At 38.6% G+C, this 19,051-nt stretch overlaps 1 protein-coding gene across 1 annotated transcript; it reads right to left on the reverse strand.

The window, feature by feature from the left end:
• Positions 1 to 7,194: 7,194 nt before the first annotated feature.
• On the reverse strand, positions 7,195 to 18,538 carry LOC113061474 (NEDD4-binding protein 1). The gene is made up of 7 exons (XM_026230607.1): positions 18,000 to 18,538; positions 14,041 to 15,572; positions 10,275 to 10,405; positions 10,078 to 10,174; positions 9,437 to 9,544; positions 8,769 to 8,870; positions 7,195 to 8,688 (listed from the first exon to the last, which is right to left on the reverse strand). The coding sequence occupies exons 1-7, from the start codon at positions 18,306 to 18,308 to the stop codon at positions 8,382 to 8,384; spliced, it is 2,586 nt and encodes an 861-aa protein (XP_026086392.1). The 5' UTR covers positions 18,309 to 18,538; the 3' UTR covers positions 7,195 to 8,381.
• Positions 18,539 to 19,051: the final 513 nt, after the last annotated feature.

Genomic DNA, 19,051 nt, shown 5'->3' on the forward strand with positions numbered 1-19,051 from the left:
GTTTTTGTAAAAATAGGCTAAAGTTTGCGTCATAACCACTCGACTCTCTGTCACACAGAAATTACCGTACAGACAGGAGGAGAAGCTCGCAGGCAATTAACTTAATATGGCGTACTGGCGTTATATTTTAAAATAATATACAAAATAATTAATCAGAATACTTATTCCTGCTCACTGCTCACCTGCTCAAGAACTCCTCGCTCAAGCTTGTCGTCTCTGCAAGATTAACGATGGCAGTTTGCACGCACAGCTACTAGAATATTTACATCTGTCAGACAGGTTGCTGACGTCATCAAGCTTGAGTCTGCACGTCAGAAACGGAAGTGCTAAAAAAAACGCTAAAAATGGGCTTCACTTGTCTCAATTGAGTTCCAATGGGGTCGCTGTGTCCATTTCTTTTACTGTCTATGGTCTAGACGTGCTAACAATCCACAAACAAGTGGACTCCACCCACCGTCTACTCAAGCCAGTCAAATAACAGCCACTTCATTTGTCTGCATTGGCTTAAATAGTAAAATATGTTTAAAATTGTATTTCATTTGACCATTAACACTGTGTATCATGCCAACCAAGCCACAGTATTTTATGTTAGGTACCTTTGAAAATGCCAGTGAAACGTTGCGCGATAAGTGGGTTAGACTAATGCCTGTGCGGATTTAGAGTGCATTCTGTCACTGCATGATTCCGTTTATTAAAAACATTTTGAATTATCACAAAATTCCAGATATGGGAGCAGAAAATGTACACATTTAATATAGTTTATATAAATATAATTTATATATCAATGTCATTTCTTTACTCCAAAAATCAACATGATTTCAAATGTGATATAAAAATTATGTGATATTAATATAAGGTAAAAAAAAAAAAAAAGGAAAGAAAAAGTTAATTAACAGACTTAAGTTTTAGACACCATATTGCCTGTTTTTGCTCTATTTTGTCAACAAATACTCCAAAAAAATCTCCAAACCCAGCCATGGCATTGTTTTGCGTCTTTGAGCAACATGTTTAATTTCAAATTTTACATTTGAAGTATTTTATATCTTATATCAAATGTCAGCATTCCATATATATATATATATATATATATATATATATATATATATAAATATTTATCTATGCATTTGTAACTGTAGGTTAAAGCATTCCATGTCCTTATGCTGCATTAAACAGTGTGACATCAAAATGCCACTTCAGATTCAGCTTCTGTGTTTCCTCTACATTGCAAAGATTAATTTAATTGATATGAAATGTCACAGAATAGCATACGCAGTTTGCGTTCAGTGGATATTCCTCAAAATAGTGCTACGGTGATGTGGAGAGACACAGACATGAAGAATTGTTGAATTGTTGTTGTTGTTTTTTTTGGTTTTCTTCACATACAAAGAGTATTCTCGTTGCTTCATAACATTACGTTTGAACCACTTTTCATACCTTTCTGGACCTTGACTGTTTGATTTACTTGGCAGTAAACAAGACAGTCACAAGCCTTCGGGTATTCATCCAAAATATCTTAATTAACTGTGTTCCGAAGATGAATGAAGCTTTTACAGGTTTGGAACGACATGAGGGTAAGTGGTTAATGACAAAACTTTCATTTTGGGGTGGAGTATCCCTTTAAATAGTCTGTGACGTGCCTTAATTAAACAAATCCTTTTCCAAAGCCAGTCTATTTTTTACTGTCTGTCTATTTCAAAGTGTTTTAATTATTTATTGATGGAGGACTCTTGAGAGTTCCCTGTCTAGAATTAAGAGAGATTATTTTACATGCTAGGTGTCCTATTGTATTACTGATGACCACCATAAAGTGTTCTACGTGTCAGTTCTCATAAACAGAGTGGTTTAGTGCAATAAAATCGCAGTCAATCCCAACGCATGTGCTGTTTGTTTTATGAGACATGGAAAAGTGTGCACACCTTTAATACACACTACACAGAATCAATAAAATTACAGTGAAGCAGATTTCTTTAATGCAACACAATAACATTGCAGTGTAATTGTTTGCTGCTGACTTTTTAAAATAATTTATATTGGGTAAATTAATTACAGCCGTCTTCGGTATTTTCAAAGTCTTCAGGTTCACATGATCCTTTAGAAACTGTGATACACCACCATTTAAATGTTTGGGGTAAGTTTAAAATAATAATAATAAATCAATAAATGACAGTTAAGACTTAAGATTTATAACGATAGAAGTAATGGCTTCTGGAAATTCAGCAATTGCCAGAGCTATTGTCCTTGGAGACTTCTTAAAAAACAAAACAAACAAACAAACAAAAAACAACAACATAAAAGTTGTGTATCTGAATTCACCATTGATTACTATGACATGAATTTAAATAAACATATTTATTTAATATCTCATATTTTAAATGTTTGCACGCAGTTTGCTCCATATTTGTGATCCTTAGTATAGGAAAACATCACAAATTATTCAAACCCCTGTCAGATACCAGAGCCACATTAGCAGTCATCGGTAATGGGCAACCACTGTATTTACCTACACTGTGTGAAACAGGTGTTGAAAGTAGGTGAGTGTATAATGTGCTGGTCATATCATGGCAATGGAAAAGAACACGCCTGTCTGTCAGCAGAGCCAAACCTTACTACTAATACAAAAGTACAATCACTGTCTATGACTGCAAACAAGACACACCTCCAGAAATGTGTCAGTAAAGATGAAACATCACCTAGCCACACCTGTAGTTGTATATTAACAATGTTAGAGATACATGACAAGCATATTTTAAGAGGCTGAGATTAGCCACAATCTAAATAACTCACTGTAAAACAGAACAGTAGCACTCTTACTGTCAATTAGCCTTGTGCTCTTTTAAGCTTCCAAAGTGGCAACTCAGCCCTTGGGAGGAAATTACATCATTGTTTATAGCAGATGGAGGAATGAGAGTGGCCCCTCCTTTAGCCACGGGAGCAACCAGTGTGCCACACTGATGATTCAAAACAGCATTGAGAAACAGTCTATTTTGCTCTCTCCCTAGTGTGTTAAGATCCCAGAGTACTCCTGCTCTCACTACATCACTGCTTGAAACTGCTTTGTCAGCAAACATGAATGTAGCCATTCCTTCTTCACATTATATTAAAGTCATTGCATTTATTTGTGTGTGACATACTGTATTAAGTGGAAGTTACTCTAGAACAGGGGGCATCAAAATTTCTGGAAACCCACATATGATAATAACCATAACAAGGGACCATTTTCCTAAAATATGAATGCATATGTAAAAGAAAAAAAGATATATAAAGAAAAAAATAGATACTTTTAGACATAAATTACATAACTGACTTTTACCCTATACCTTAGTCATAGCACTGACATAATAGATGTATGGAAGTATGGAAAATGTTTACTTGTATTAAGTTCGCATTGTACTGTATCTTTTTAACCCACAGATATGGTGTCAACATTTTATACAAAGATTCAAATATATATATTTAAACCCCTCCTCTTTTTCTAAGGACACTCTGGGATTTTTAATGACCACAGAGAGTCAGGGGCCTCAGTTTTAACGTCTCACCTGTATAGTGTCAGTATAGTGTCCCCGTCACTATAGTGGGGCGTTATGACCCTCAGAGACCACAGGGTGAGCACTCCCTGCTGGCCTCACTTAAACCTCTTGTAGTAGCAACCTAGTTTTCCCAGAAGGTCTCCCATTCAGGTACTGACCAGGCTCAACCCTGCTTAGCTTCAGTGGGCAACCAGTCTTGGGCTACAGGGTGGTATGGCTGCTATTACATATGTTACATTATAACATATATTGATGGTGACAATGTTTCCATCCTAACAAGAGGATTAATCTAGGAATGGCTTAAGGATGTCTAGGCTTATTGTTTGCTGCATTATAAGTAATATTTATTGTCTGTATATCATTATTATTATATTATTATCCTTTTCCTAACTTATGTATATATAAACACATATGGAAGTCTAATATGTTCAAAATGTTTTTCTTTTTCTTTTTTTGTTGAGCTGAAATGTACGTTGTTGTTCTTTTTTCTTTTTTCTTTTTTGTTATTTAATTAATAAAAAAAACATTCTTAATAAAATTTATATTTCTGACATTTTATACAGTGGGTACAGAAAGTATTCAGACTCCCTTAAATTTTTCACTCTTTGTTATATTGCAGCCATTTGCTAAAATTAGTTATTATTAAAAATTAAAGTTATTATTAAAAAAGAAAAAATATCTGAAATATCACATGGTCCTAAGTATTCAGACCCTTTGCTGTGACACTCATATATTTTACTCAGGTGCTGTCCATTTCTTCTGATCATCCTTGAGATGGTTCTACACCTTCATTTGAGTCCAGCTGTGTTTGATTATACTGATTGGACTTGATTAGGAAAGCCACACACCTGTCTATATAAGACCTTACAGCTCACAGTGCACGTCAGAGCAAATGAGGATCATGCTCAGAGACAGAATTGTGGCAAGGCACAGATCTGGCCAAGGTTACAAAAAAAAAAAAAAAAAAAAAAAACCTGCTCCTGCACTTAAGGTTCCTAAGAGCACAGTGGCCTCCATAATCCTTAAATGGAAGACGTTTGGAGACGGTCAGAAAAACCTTCCTAAAGGTCGGGAGGTGGGAGAAAGTTGTAGAAACCATCAACCATCACTGCAGCCCTCCACCAGTAAGGGCTTTATGGCAGAGTGGCCCGACAGAAGCCTCTCCTCAGTGCAAGACACATGAAAGCCCTCATGGAGTTTGCTAAAAAAAAAACACCTGAAGGATTCTCTGGTCTGATGAGACCAAGATAGAACCTTTTGGCCTTAATTCTAAGCGGTATGTGTGGAGAAAACCAGGCACTGCTAATCACCTGTCCAATACAGTCCCAACAGTGAAACATGGTGGTGGCAGCATCAGGCTGAGGGGGTGTTTTTCAGCTGCAGGGACAGGACGACTGGTTGCAATCGAGGGAAAGATGAATGCGGCCAAGTACAGGGATATCCTGGACGAAAACCTTCTCCAGAGTGCTCAGGACCTCAGACTGGGCCGAAGGTTCACCTTCCAACAAGACAATGACCCTAAGCACACATCTAAAATAATGAAGGAGTGGCTTCACAGCAACTCCAAGACTGTTCTTGAATGGCCCAGCCAGAGCCCTGACTTAAACTCAATTGAGCATCTCTGGAGAGACCTGAAAATGGCTGTTCACCAACGTTTGCCATCCAAACTGACAGAACTTCAATGATTTTAGCAAATGGCTGCAATATAACAAAGAGTGAACATTTGAATACTTTCCGTTGAAAATAAAATAAACCTATTCTAGATGATGCAGTTGTAGAGATAGTTTGGCAACTATACTGAGTTAAATCCGTGATAAAGTATATGTACAGCTGACTGAAAGTGAAACTTGCCACTGGGCTCCGGCAACATTTGATCTTGCACTTTCTATTAGCAAATTTTGGCTACAGTCCATGACCACAAACTATCCAGTCTATGATGTTTTCCTCTGGAACTAATATTATCCACATTCTCCAACTCATTTCAGTCTCTCTGCTAATGATAATCTGCGCTAACAATGCTTCTATTCAATGAAGTCTATCAGAACCAAATGTTTTCATGCATACTTGTGCAACTTATGAATGACTTGCTAATCTCTTCTGATATTCTGTTCAGTCAATCTTGATTCCTTTATGTGCAATAAAGATGCTTATATTGGCATGTATACGGTTCAAGATTAAAGGCTATATGGCTTCCTCACTGGTAATCCCAGCAGATATTAATGCTCCCATCATGCTGGTTGAGTTTAAACAAGTGGGTACAGGACTGTGGGGGAGGGCTGGTAGGGATTAATTTGACGTTATGTAAGCATGCCATAGGACATGAAATGAGATGGTGAAAATTTCAGTAGGTTTAAGAACGCAGGCATTGGGGAGGAGAAATTCTGTGTCCGTAGAATGCTGAGCTTTTTTGGAATGCCGATGGTATTTGAACTGCCCCCCATGACAGAACAAAGAAAGTTTTTAGCCGCTGTGTTCAACAGAAAAAAGGACAGAGTGGGAACAGATGGGAAACAGAACTGTTTAGGTCTGGGAAGTGCTGTCAAGACTTCCCCAGTCGATCCCCTATTTTCTTTAAAACACTTTTTCACTCATGAGGACTAAACATTGGCTAATGTATATATGCTTAAAGCTGATTATAAACATATGCTGAAACTAAGTAACAATTAAATAGATACAGATGAGAAGAGGACAAATGAACAAAGCGATCATATTAAAAGTTTAAAAACTTAGTGTCCTTAAACAGTGAGAGTTCACGCCATATGCATTCTTTCTTAACAATTTTTCTGTTATGCTTTTACAGAAGTCAAGTCTTTTCCCCCCAAACATTGCAACAGCATTCTGTTAACCAGTCAAATTCCGCTAAAGGCGTTGTGCAGCATTTGCATAATGGGGTAGGTTTTCGATTGCTCATCTTACACGACTTTAGAGAACCTGAGCTGTGTGAGGTCACAAAGGAAGCACAGGGACACCCCTGCTTGTAATGCTGCCTAAAACTAGTTTCCTAATGCTCTTTGCGATCATCTGTTTTGAAAGTTATCCATAACCAAGAAAGCTGAATGATATAATGATAATGCAGAGGCAAATAAATAAAATAAAAAAATTGCCCGGGGAGGATTTGGGGGTTCGGTGACTTGCTTAAGGGCACCTCAGTCGTGGTTGTTGAAGGTTGAAGAGAGCGCTGTTCATTTACTACCCCCATCTACAATTCCTACCGATACTTAGACTGGAACCTGCAACCTTCAAACACAAGTCCGACTCTCTAGGCCAGAGATGGGCAACTTCAGTCCTGGAGGTCCACTGTCCTGTAGAGTTTAGCTCCAACTCTAATGAAACACACCGGCCATAGTTTTCTAGTGATATTGAAGATATTGATAGCTTGTTCAGGTGTGTTTAAGGTAGGAGGATTTTTTTATATTTGTACCAGAAAAGCAGACAAAAACACATTTTATTTTTTAGCATTTTAGCAATGTCTGCAACATTTATTGCCAGGACTTTTTGAATTTAAGACTTTCTGCTCTGATTTAAGACCTTAATTTGGTTTAGGTCTTAATTTGTCTAAAGGTGAATTAAGAATTTGAAAGACCTTTTCATAACCTGCAGAAACCATTTTTCATGTTAACTGTTTGATTGCCAGTATGAGACCACAAAACAAGTAGAGACCACATAATTCCTGATAAACACATAATTGGCCTTTATTAACACTGCCTTCCAGAAAAAGAAAAAGGTTTTCAGCAGCCATACTGTGAGATACCCACAGTGCCTGCCGAGTCGGTGACACTTCCGTGGGTGCCTATGCATTTTCATTCCCAAAATTGAATACCAATTCACAAAAGCCCAACTCTGCACATATTTCAGAGACAGGGAAAAGATGATGCAGTAACAATAACAGTGAAAATGCATTTTAGTGGCAATAAGATGCTCTAACATAACTGTTATTAAATTGTGCATTGCATTTTGTTTATGTTCTCAGTCTTCCATTACATAATGAGGTTGGTAAGGGCTAGCAATACCACAGTGCCCTCCAATGGTCATAACTGGGACAAAGGTTTACATCAATGACTGATTTGGTTTCCTGTTTGATATTAAAGAACAGTGACTTGCACAACAGGGCATAGGAAGGGACGTGCCAGGTCACTGAGTAATCTGGAAACTTTTTAAACCATTTCACTGTTTCACAGTCTCTTGGGTGATACAGGGGGTCTCCAGGGATTCCTAGAAACAGCATAGCATTTTGTCACCATCACCAAAATTAACGGGAACTAAAATTAGTGAACAGGAAATGAGCAATTTTGTCCTGCAAGCAGATGACACGGCACTTCAGTAGGGCACTTTGAGTGACTGAAAACTAGTACTTATTTGGCTCAATAATATCAATATTTACAAAAACAGAAATTAAATACAGCACAATTATATCAGAAGCTGCAAATCAAAATTGTCCTTCAGCAGTAATTAAAGCAAAGCCAGTTCAAAACAACTGTTTAGCTAAAACACCTTTTAGAATAAAGATTTCTGAACGGATAACTTACAGGAAAGGAATATTATTCTACACTAATATTTACATCAAATATATGCTATTCGGACTGTACATTCTCATTTATTTAAAGCACAAGTTATAACTTAGGTTTTTGAGCTTGCAGTCGATCGGAGGGCCTCGGATATCATAATCTAAATGAGTTGAAGGAACAAATAAAAGTTTGAACATATTCCCTCGAACAAATAAAAGCTTGAACAAAGTCCCTTGAACAAATAAAAGCTCGTAGCAACGCTTTTCCATCATTATATTCCTCAAAAATGAAAAATACCCTGTGATCGCCATGCACAAGAGTGAAAACCACAATTTTGTGTGTAAAAGTGTTAGCCCAGCAAAAGGCCCGACAGAGCATTCAGGTCCCTCATATAGGGGTTGTCACTGAGGATACGGTCAATACGCTGCTTTTGGTCAGGAAATATATCATACAACTTCCTTTTGAGCTCTGTGGTTTCTGAGGGCGACCGCTGTGGAGGTGGAGAAGGGGCCATGCGAGGAAGCTGCCAGTCTGGATGTCCAGAGTGTGGCCGGTGGGAAGGGGAAGAGGGACGTGCCGTGGACTGCGCTGCCGAGGCGTATACTGACGGGGTTGCCCGAAGGTCTATTCTCGATGGGGCCATTATGGGACTTCCTCTGTGACAGGACAGAAAAGTTTGAGTAACAGACGAGACTAGGAATGTGTGATAACCACCGCTGGGTTTATTTGAACTCACCGACGGCCTTTAAATAGAAACTCATCTAGGTGAGGTCCGTTCTTTCCAAGTGGGTCATCTGGGATCATAAAGTGATCTTCTACAAAGGTGAACTGTAAGAGTCTGAAAAATCCATACAGTGAGCTCTAAATCTGAGCAAACGTTAACTGAGCACACAAAACACATCAATGTACACAATCATTCAAACGTTTGGTGTCAATAAGATTTTTTTTATGACTTTTGAAATAAGTCTCAGCCAGACACTATTGCCTAAGGCTGCATTTACTTTCAAAACTGTCAAGTATTACTATAGTTTAAAAGGACTGTTTTCTTATTTTAAAATGTAAGTTATACCTGTGGTGGCAGTGAGTGTGGAATGACATGCTGATTTGTGCTCAAGAAACATTGATTATTATTATTATTAGTGTTGGATGCAGCTGTCCTGTTTAACATTTTTGTGGAAACCAATATCAGGATTAAGAACATTCAAAAGAACAGCCAGCAAGTACTAAAAAAAATATATATAATATGATCTCAAATGTCAGTTTAAATCAGTTTAATATGTCCTTGCTGAATAAAAGTAATACTTTATTTCTTACTGACCCCAAAACTTTGGAATGGTAGTTTTTTATTAGAAAAAGAGCATTGATGGTGTTCTGGACATCCCGCTGTAAGGGTGTTCTTCTTACCTCTCCTGAACTATCTTTCTCCATGCTTCTGACTGATTCACAAAGTCCCTCAGGTTGTCATTGGTGACGATAACCCCTCCTGTCTTCTCAGCCAGATGAAGTAGGAATCTGTGAAGAAGGTCATTGATCAAGCAGGGCTTCAAGAAAAACCTAGGGCACGTATAAAACCCTGTGTAGAATTCATCCTCAAAGTTCTCTGATTTCCCAATTCTACCCACTTGCTCTTGAAAGAACCATAAATGGAGCACACAACACTTGTTTTATTATGCATGATTTCAATTAATAATTTGCAATTAATATTGGCCTCCAGATAAGACAACCGATGACACACACTGAAAATATACAGTATGTCGGTAAATATCTCTGCCGATACAAGACACAATATGCAATGTGCATATTTTTACATCAACTTTACTTTTTGTAAACTCCGATGTGTGCATGGGAAATGGTTTATGCACTTTGATATGCCATCTCTATTTTGTGCGTAGACATCTTTTATACACAGCAAGTACATTTGTGTGAATTCCAGAAACATTATTGAAAATCAGTATGCAAATGAATCGAAGTAAAATACTATTTGGTCTGGTAATGTGTTGAGGAACAGACAGAAAAAAAAAATTCTAGATGACTGGATCTTGTACCTGTCATCATGGGAAGAAATTCTCTGTCCACACACTTCTCTAGATGGAGTGAAAGAAAGGAGTCGCAAGTTTTCCAGTTGGGTCAGAAAGTGTTGTTCTGCAACAATGCATGTAATATGTCACATTTTGGACTAGAAATGTCAAATCAAATATATATATATAGCTGGTCTAATGACAGAAGGAAACTGAACTCCTACCAGTGATGTTGGGGTCTTTTTTCTGTCTCCACTGAGGAACAAAGACAGTGATTTCACGGTGCCCTCTGCGCCAAAAGGCCTCTACAGCAATGGCGATCCCACGACAAGAAAAGATTCGATGGAGTCCATGTCTAGTCAGAGCAAACAGGGAAGTGAAAGGTCATAACCAGTTTGAAATAGTATGCTTTCAAACTACTCATACAATTTTAGCAGTATCCAGACATCTGTTGTGCACTTGGTTAACAACTTCTGTGCTTATGGAAGATTTGGAGGACCTACTGCTTTTGTCAAAATGCAGTGCATTAAGTCATATACTGTAGCCCACAATGCAACACAATGTTTCCACTTTACTTTCCACTTATGGATGTGTGCAGGCATAAATAAACCATGTAGTGAGGTAATTTGAAAACAAGTGTGACACTGCTGTTTTTTTTTTAAACATTTATCACTGCATTCTGTATCCAGAATGTTTAATTACTAGGCAGTACACAATATATTCCCTTATACAGTAAAAGGTCTAAGAGGTGTAATTAATTCACATGCAAACATGCTAAATTCACCAAGACGGCTGATTAAATAACCAGAGACAAAAGTTCCCTGCTGAATATCGATTTGCTCGATCAGGAAACAGCTCTGCATTTCATTTCACAATGCATCTACCACTGATAGAGAGATAAGTATATATGTAAATGCATTTGAGAAGAGATGGAGAACATGTACTTCCTTTTACCATGCCAAGCCTTGATTAGACACAACTGACGCAAAAGAGTGCAAAAATAGATGCACATCTCCATCCATTCAAAACGCTCAGCCAAAATGACACACGCATACAGATGTGCAGCCGTCTTCAAACACCCCCCAGTCAACACACAGACACAAAAACTGAACCACAGAGGGGTCACAGGGAAGTTCCCTCTACCAGAGAAAGTTATTTTTAACAGGAAGTGTTGCAAAATCAACGACCATTGACGTAAAGAGTCAGATAATTTTCCCAGTTTGGAAATGTAAATTGCTAAATATGCAAAAAAAAAAAAAAAAAACTTTCATTTCTCCCTTTGTAAAAACACCAAATAAAAAAACCCCATGTGGTTCACCTCTAACTCATCCATATGAAGATCTTATCGAGTGACTCTGATTGTGTACACTGGCAGAACAGGTAAGACTTCAAGAACTGACTTGTAAATGCAGTCCTTTCTCCGAAATGACTCTACAGACTAGAGACTTTTTTAAATACTACAGACTTTTTAAAATAGGCAAGGCGCCATTTCTTTTTAGTGTAGACAGGTGCGAGGAGCCTTTCCTTTCAAAACAATCATACTACCTGAGAAAACTTTGAAATGAGAAATGAAACCATTCCAAATCCTCGATACAAAAGCAACATCATTTCAGCAGGAACAAAAAGTGTATATACACAGCACCAGTTTCAGTCCACGACCTTCGCAGTGACTACTATTGCAAGATATCGAGATCCTTCCTCTCTGCTGTTGCAGTGGTTCTTGGTAACTGCATATTTGGGCTGCTATGGCAACAAGATTTCACCTGAGGATTCAGATCAGATGCAAGCATACAAATCAGCCATGAGAAACCCTGTGTGAGCTGCTGCCTTTAAGACTGGCTGAACATGCGACGGACTGACTGTTCAGTTGAGTGCTCTGCATGGATAACATGGTATAATTAGTCGAGGTGCGAGCGTTCTGCAGCAATCCAATAGCTTTCCAAATGACTTTGTTTTCTTGAGCAGCTAAGGACAACCTTCGCATTACACGTTGCCCTTTTGTATCTTGCTATAATTTGAGTGGGAGCATTTCTTAAAAACTCAAGAATACACTATGTTTCAGATCTTTCTAGTATATGCCTACATGCTTTGTTGAGGTAAAGATCTAATGGTTCTAAAAAAATCCCACCTGACACTTTATCCCACGATATACCTTTCTATCCTGTGACTTCACTAGTAGGGTCTGAAGATTTTCTTTTCTTCACCCCTGTATAACACCTCAGTTTCCATTTTAGTACTTCTAAGAAGCACAGTCACATCCGGTAAGCCACTTAAAGAGCCAAACTGGGGGCTGACAAAGGGAGAGACCCACAGAGAGTTTGCCTTTTACATGGGAGGAAGGGGGTGTGGGTGAGAAAGACTATGCAGAAAGGAAAAAGGACTCTTACAAACTCTCACATACTAGAGTTCATTAACACACACAGAGCTTACTGGAAGTGACTTACTTTAACCTTTATAGGCACTTACACCATCAACAACACCAACGTTTCCACGCTCCCTCAAATGGTCTCCAAAAAAACATCAGTCACACCTGTTCTTTACAATGGTTTCATAATATAAGAATTGTTCAAATGCCGAACTCGAAATACTAAATGCATCATTTAAAGTTTAGATCATTTCCTCATCATCATGCTTTTCATTATCCCAAGGAACACCAAAGGAGAAATTCTGAAGAATGTTCATCAGCAGTGAAATGGATCTGTCAAGCCCCCTTCAAGTCTTCGAGCTATACGATAGACTTTGTAATAATGCAGACGTTTCAGTCTGTTCTTCACATAAAACTTTTGTGCTTTCAAACGACTTTTAATAGGCAACATTTATGGTGCTTTTTCGTAATTTTGTCAGTTTAACAGCAAGTTCAAATTTTTTTCAAGTGCTGGAATCTAGAAAGCTGGGGGGCTGATGTCAAATATATAAAATCACCAAAAATAATGAGGATAAGTGAAGGCTGGAATACACTACACAACTAAAATCTGAACTATAAAACACCAGGCATCATACACTTGTTGACTTTGGAAATGTTTAAAAAGAAAATCTGGGGCATCATGAACTAAATAGCAATGACCTTCAATATTCAAATATTAAACACTTCTGGTATTCACAGACTGAATGGAATAATAGTCTAAAGCTCAAAAACGTATTTGCATTGCACTAGGTGATTTATTGTGAAATCTGTCAACTCCAACTGCTCTAAATCTGAGTTTCAGCGACTAACGGCAACTTGTCTACGCTGCAAATTGGAGCAAAAATCTCAGCAAAAGTTTTGCAGTGTATTGCAGCCTTAAAGGAACACTCGAATCATTTTGCAACTCCCCTAGAGTTAAACAGTTGAGTTTTACTGTTTTCAAATCCCTTCAGCCGATCTCCGGGACTGGTGGAAGCACTTTTAGCTTAGACCGTTAGCATCTCGCTCAAAAATGACCAAAGAGTTTCTATATTTTCCTATTTAAAACTTGACTCTCCTGTAGTAATAAAGGAACTTTGCTGCCATACCACGGGTGCAGCAGGCGCAGTGATATTACTTAGCACCTGAAAATAGTCCCCAGCAACTCTGCTATTGCTGCAACTCCGCAAACCAACTGGGACTATTTTCAGGTGCTGAGTAATATCACTGCGTCTGCTGCACCCGTGGTATGGCAGCAACGTTCCTTGAATATTATGCTAAAATGAGTTTTAAATAGTAAAAATATAGAAACTCTTTGGTCATTTTTGAGCGAGATGCTAATGGTCTAATCAGATTCAATGATCTATGCTAAGCTAAGCTAAAAGTGCAATCGCCAGACCTGGAGATCAGATGAATGGATTCTAAAACAGTAAAACTCAACTGTTTAACTCTAGGGTAGTTGGGAAATTAGCCTATTTTCCAAAAAAGTGGAGTGCTTGCTTTAAAAGCACACAGAATTTACCGTTTTAAATATTTTCTTTCACATTCATGGAAGGAGAACCATCACTGCCGTCACTACAAAATTATACAATCTGACTGAGACTTACGCCATTGCTACATTACTCCCATCGATGATGATGTGTCGCAGATCTTGGCAGCCTTGTTCATTTTGTAGAACTAGTCGGTAGGGGGTTCTCAGGGACTGCTGGAAACGAGATATGCCGGTGAGGGGTGCTGGTTTAGAGGTGCTATGTGCCTCTGAGCGAGGTAAAGGTGCCCTTCCAGGGAGCGTCTGGTAAGAGCATCCTGGTCGTGTTTCGGTGCTCCGGAGAGGAGGGCCTTGAGAGGAGCTGCGGAGATTGGTCACACTCTCCATCCGGACAGGAACCATTGTTTGAGAGCTACCTCGGGGCAAGTAGTCAAACCGGGACTCTGTCTTAAAATCAAGTGGTGTTATTCGAGGCTTCCTTTCGGTCTCTGTGAAGTCGTTATCATCGTCATCAATGATGATCACGTCACATACATCATTCTGTGCACCATTGTTTCTTTTAAGAGTGGCAGAAGCCAGTGGCACACTGCTTGTCTGGTTCTTCTGACCTATGCCATTAGTGCTAGGAGGTCTTATGTTTTCTTTGCACTTGATCTCTGCAAGAGCTCGCATCTGTGCCCGTTCCTTCTCTTTGAGCCTCACACAGGTAGAGGTGGACGAGGCGTTTGCGCAGGGCAACAGGTCGGGAGTACGAGAAGTGCACTGTGTTCCTTGCGTTCTCTGGGTCTTTTGAGTCTCTTCCACAATTTTTTCCAGAAGTAAAAACGTGTCTTCTGTCTGCCCTGTCTCCCGCACCACCCGCTCCACCACCTCCTGCTGGTAGCCCATGGTTCGGAAGAAGTTAACGAGACAGCGCAAGTTAGTCTCAGGACTCACCACCTCAATTTCATTTGTCGATTCACTAGATGCTAGTGTCCCTTTTGCAGGCGCAACAGTCAAAGTTTGGCTTGGCTCTCGTAGTCGCTCATCTAACTGCTCCTCCTCTCTCCTCTCCAATGAGTATTGCCGCTTAGTGTCCCTCTGCTCGCTTTCAGAGCACCGCCGCTTGTTGCAAGGCCGACCATTCAGACCAGGTATAACATCAGGAGTGGTGGCAGGACCTGAGGTTTTATCCTCAAAAGTGGTGTCCAGGATACGGTTGGAGAGGTCTGTTACAGGTGTGCTAGTCTGGGAGCGGTCCTGCTCAAGGTCTATGATAACTATAGGCTGTGTGGGGCTCTGGGCCAAGCCCAGAAGTTCCTCTTTGAGGGCACTGGGCAGCAAAAGCAGCTCCATGGCATATTTATCAGCTCGGTCTTCCACAAAAGTCTTAAAAGTGCGCTTTACCAAGGGCTCTCTGTCAGCCGGCAAGCTTCGCTTCTCCTGAAAGAGGACGACAAACTGCTGAACACGACTTTGAGCCATGACGACAGCCTCTGCACGCCCGCTCAACTTCAGACGACCCGGCTCCAGAACTTGGACCTCTGCACTCGTCTCTCTAAGAAGCCGTTCTAAAAAGAGTCCACGAGCACCAGCAAAAATGCAGTGCATGTTCACCGGGTACCATTCTTCCTTCTGAAGCTCTGGGTCACATAGGCCTTTCACATACTCCTGCAAAACAATCACAGCAGGACTGGATTACAACACGTACATTGCAAAAGATAGAAAACTTCACTTTCAGAAGGAGCAGGGAGACTTGACAACGCAATTATATCACACTAGAATAATTATTCTCGGGAGAGAATAATAAATGAAAAACAAGTCTAACTGGTTTCATTATTTTAAACTAGCATGCATATAAGATTTGCCTTGAGCATTTTTCTAGGGAGATTCCGCATGCCCATTATCATATCGTTGAAAGTGTGAATAGTTTACATATGCAAGCATAACACCGCAACCAAATGTTAGACACACAGAGCATTAATGTTTTACATTTCACAATGTTTCAACACTGTGTACAAGAGAAAGTATTATATCCTTAAAAACTTATTTTGAGTATTATTATTATTAATTTGTTATTGATGACACTTTTATTGAATACATGTAATTATAAAAGTACTTGCAGCTGATCTATTTATGAAAATAAAATCTAAATCTATATATGGCTGAGTGAGATTACCAAATCACAATGGCTGTGTTTTGTTTATATAAATATATACTTGGTGTTTCAGAGTGAAGTGCAACAAATTGTTAAGTTACATGCAAACATCTCTCATAATAGTACTTCAGTTCACAGAAAATGCTCCTTCACACAATCTCCATGTCTTTAGTGTTGTGAATTTTATGTTTCCTATTATATTTATATTATAACCTTATTTGCCCAAAAACTGCCCTAAAAGTACCGTATTTTACAACAAGCTAATATAATTAAAAACTATTTTCTTTGGAAAATTTTGGGAGTTTCTTTAACTTAAAAGACACGCTACTGACATAAGTATGTGGCTTTGAGTGAGTGGGTGAGCCTCTGTAAGCAAATAACTACTAGTTCGAAAGAAAGAACAACACAGGAACCCCTTGGGGTGGACCATTTTGCCACGTCTTTGCTGAACTTTTTATTTCTTTGATCTGAGCGAGCAGGTTACGGTAAATGAAATACTCATATACAGTACCAGTAATGACACCAGGTTAAAAGTCACTACTCTTGAGTAGTAACTAAAACCGAAAATGAAATGCACTGGGGGCCTCCCGTCTTGTCCTGACTAAGCAAACAGATCTGTCAAAGACTCATGAGAAAATTCATGACACAGTTTGGATGAGAAGCAGATACTAGCTCCTATCTCTATTTTTTTTTCAAACGGGAGGAGATTTACAAAAGTCAGTGAGATGTAGAAACAAGAGGTTTTTGCCTGTCAATGTGATTTCATTGAAAATTCCTTGACACTTCAGTTTTGTGGTTATAATATTTATACCTGTTAAAAATTAAAAATATATGAAACAAAATGTAACAAAGAGGAAGTACACATGGTGGCGAAACACATCCACTGAGTGGTTTCCGTTTCATGGCTTAACAATAAGGATATTCCAGGTTTACTGGCACTGATGGTTATAATTTCCTTATTAGATGTGACTAGAATTGCAAACAATGGCATGTCAGAACTAGGTGATGACGCCACATGTGTTCAGTGAAAAACCACGTCTTTTGTTGCTGTCCTGGTAACAAATTTTTTTGAGACCACATTAACGGGAAACATCTAGGCGAAACTGTAGTGTTGGATAATCTATAAAGTGTTTGTTTCTGCTTAGATGTTACGAAATGCACCGAAACATAATCCTTTGACATTGGCTATAATGGAATGGATCTATGTGGTTTGACTGAAGTATTTTCCCAAGTTACATAATAAAGCAGAATTGTGATGATTTATTCAATTAATATGACTGTACTGAGTATCAGCACAGCTGGGATTTGTCCAATGTGATTCACAGGCATGAAGCCATTCATAGCCATGCTGATGCTCAACACTACATCATGAGTGTGATGAATGATATCACTATTATAGATCAGTTCAATAAACTAGGAACTAATTTCAATTCACTTATGTTTCAGACAAAAACTGGGCAAATTGTGGCTGTTTATCTTCTGCCCAAAATTCCAATTAAGCCAAAGCATCAAGCTCTGCCTAGTATCACCCAGAAATGTAAAGACTAAAAGCCGGTGTGGAGCAGGGAATGTGACTGGAGCAGAGTGACAGAGTTTCAAGTTGTGAAAAACAGAAAAAATAATAAATATTTAAAATATTAAATATAAAATTATTAATAATAATAAAAAGATTGGTCTATTTAAAAAAACATAAAAGGATAGATCAAATATTTTTGAGAACAGGAAACAGCATACTACAGACCTTTGTTTAAATGTCAAATAAAGACAAACGTTGCTGTCAAACGCAGCTGAGTTCATTCTGACATCAGCCTTCTCCAGCTATTACGTAGAAACTTAAGTTATGTTCATCAATTTCTCTTCTAACAGTCAAACAACAAAACAAAAAACCAGCAGCAACATTGTTTAAGATATACATATTTTTACAATTTACTTTCATTTACCTTCGCTTTTGAAACATCTTCCTTTTTACCCTTCAACTGGAGCCAGATCTGCCTGGAAGCCTTACTTCCGTGGGCTCCAGTGTGATCCAAGAGCCCAATAATCGTGAATGTCACTTGGAACACCTGTTCGACTTTCGGTTTGCTGCATCTGAGCTCTGTCTGCTTGTCCTCATGTACCGTGAACTCGTCTACGGTGAGCGGCTCGGACTGCGTTCTGCTGGCGGACGGGGACTGCCTGCCTCCCGGCGGCTCTGTGCAGGTTACCTCGGTGATTCGCTTCATCCCGAGGAGGGGCCGCGTTGTTGACATTTTATTCTTAGCTATATCTTAGCTGTATCAATCTATGTAGATCACAGCGACTTCACTTTCATAAACACCCCTTGTAAAATGAATCGTTTACCCCCTTCATGTTCGATGTCCCACCCTCCGAGTCTCGACGTAAGTCAACAGCGCTGTAGTATTATCTGTTTCGACGGTACTCGGTTAGCCTGCTAGCCTACCACTCAAGCGTCGCACCCGGAAAACCCCACGCACGTCATCAGCAGACGACGACGTTTGTCGAGATGTCATCGCTCTGATTACAGATAAGAGTCTGTTGCACGGGGCAACCATTGTTTATGCGAAAACACATACTGCAGTTATTGTTAATAAATACAAATATTGTGCCATCATGCTGTGCCATCATACTAAGAAACGGGAAAATGTTTGAATTCACTTAAAAAAAGTGTTTGAAACAACTCGTTCATGCTCACAAAGGCTTTATTTATTTGATTAAAAATATGGTACAAACTGTAATATTATGAAATATTATTATAATTTAAAAGAACTGTTTTAAAAATATATTAAAGTGTAATTTTTTTTTCCGTGATGGCAAAGTGGAATTTTCAGCATCAATTACTCCAGTCTTCAGTGTCAAATAAATAATTCTAATATGCTGATTATTAATATGCTAAATTATGTATGTATATATATATATATATATATATATATATATATATATATATATATATATATATATATATATATATATATATATATATATATATATATAT

The sequence above is a fragment of the Carassius auratus genome, chromosome 43 (genome assembly GCF_003368295.1).
Source record: "Carassius auratus strain Wakin chromosome 43, ASM336829v1, whole genome shotgun sequence".
Taxonomy (NCBI): domain Eukaryota; kingdom Metazoa; phylum Chordata; class Actinopteri; order Cypriniformes; family Cyprinidae; genus Carassius; species Carassius auratus.

Coding starts and splice junctions, on each gene's coding strand:
- LOC113061474 (XM_026230607.1), bottom strand. CDS start 18,308: ATGTCAACAACGCGGCCCCTCCTCGGGATGAAGCGAATCACCGAGGTA. Junction 10,175..10,274: donor AAAAGACCCCAACATCACTG/GTAGGAGTTCAG, acceptor GCATTGTTGCAG/AACAACACTTTCTGACCCAA. Junction 8,871..9,436: donor AGAAAGATAGTTCAGGAGAG/GTAAGAAGAACA, acceptor TGGATTTTTCAG/ACTCTTACAGTTCACCTTTG.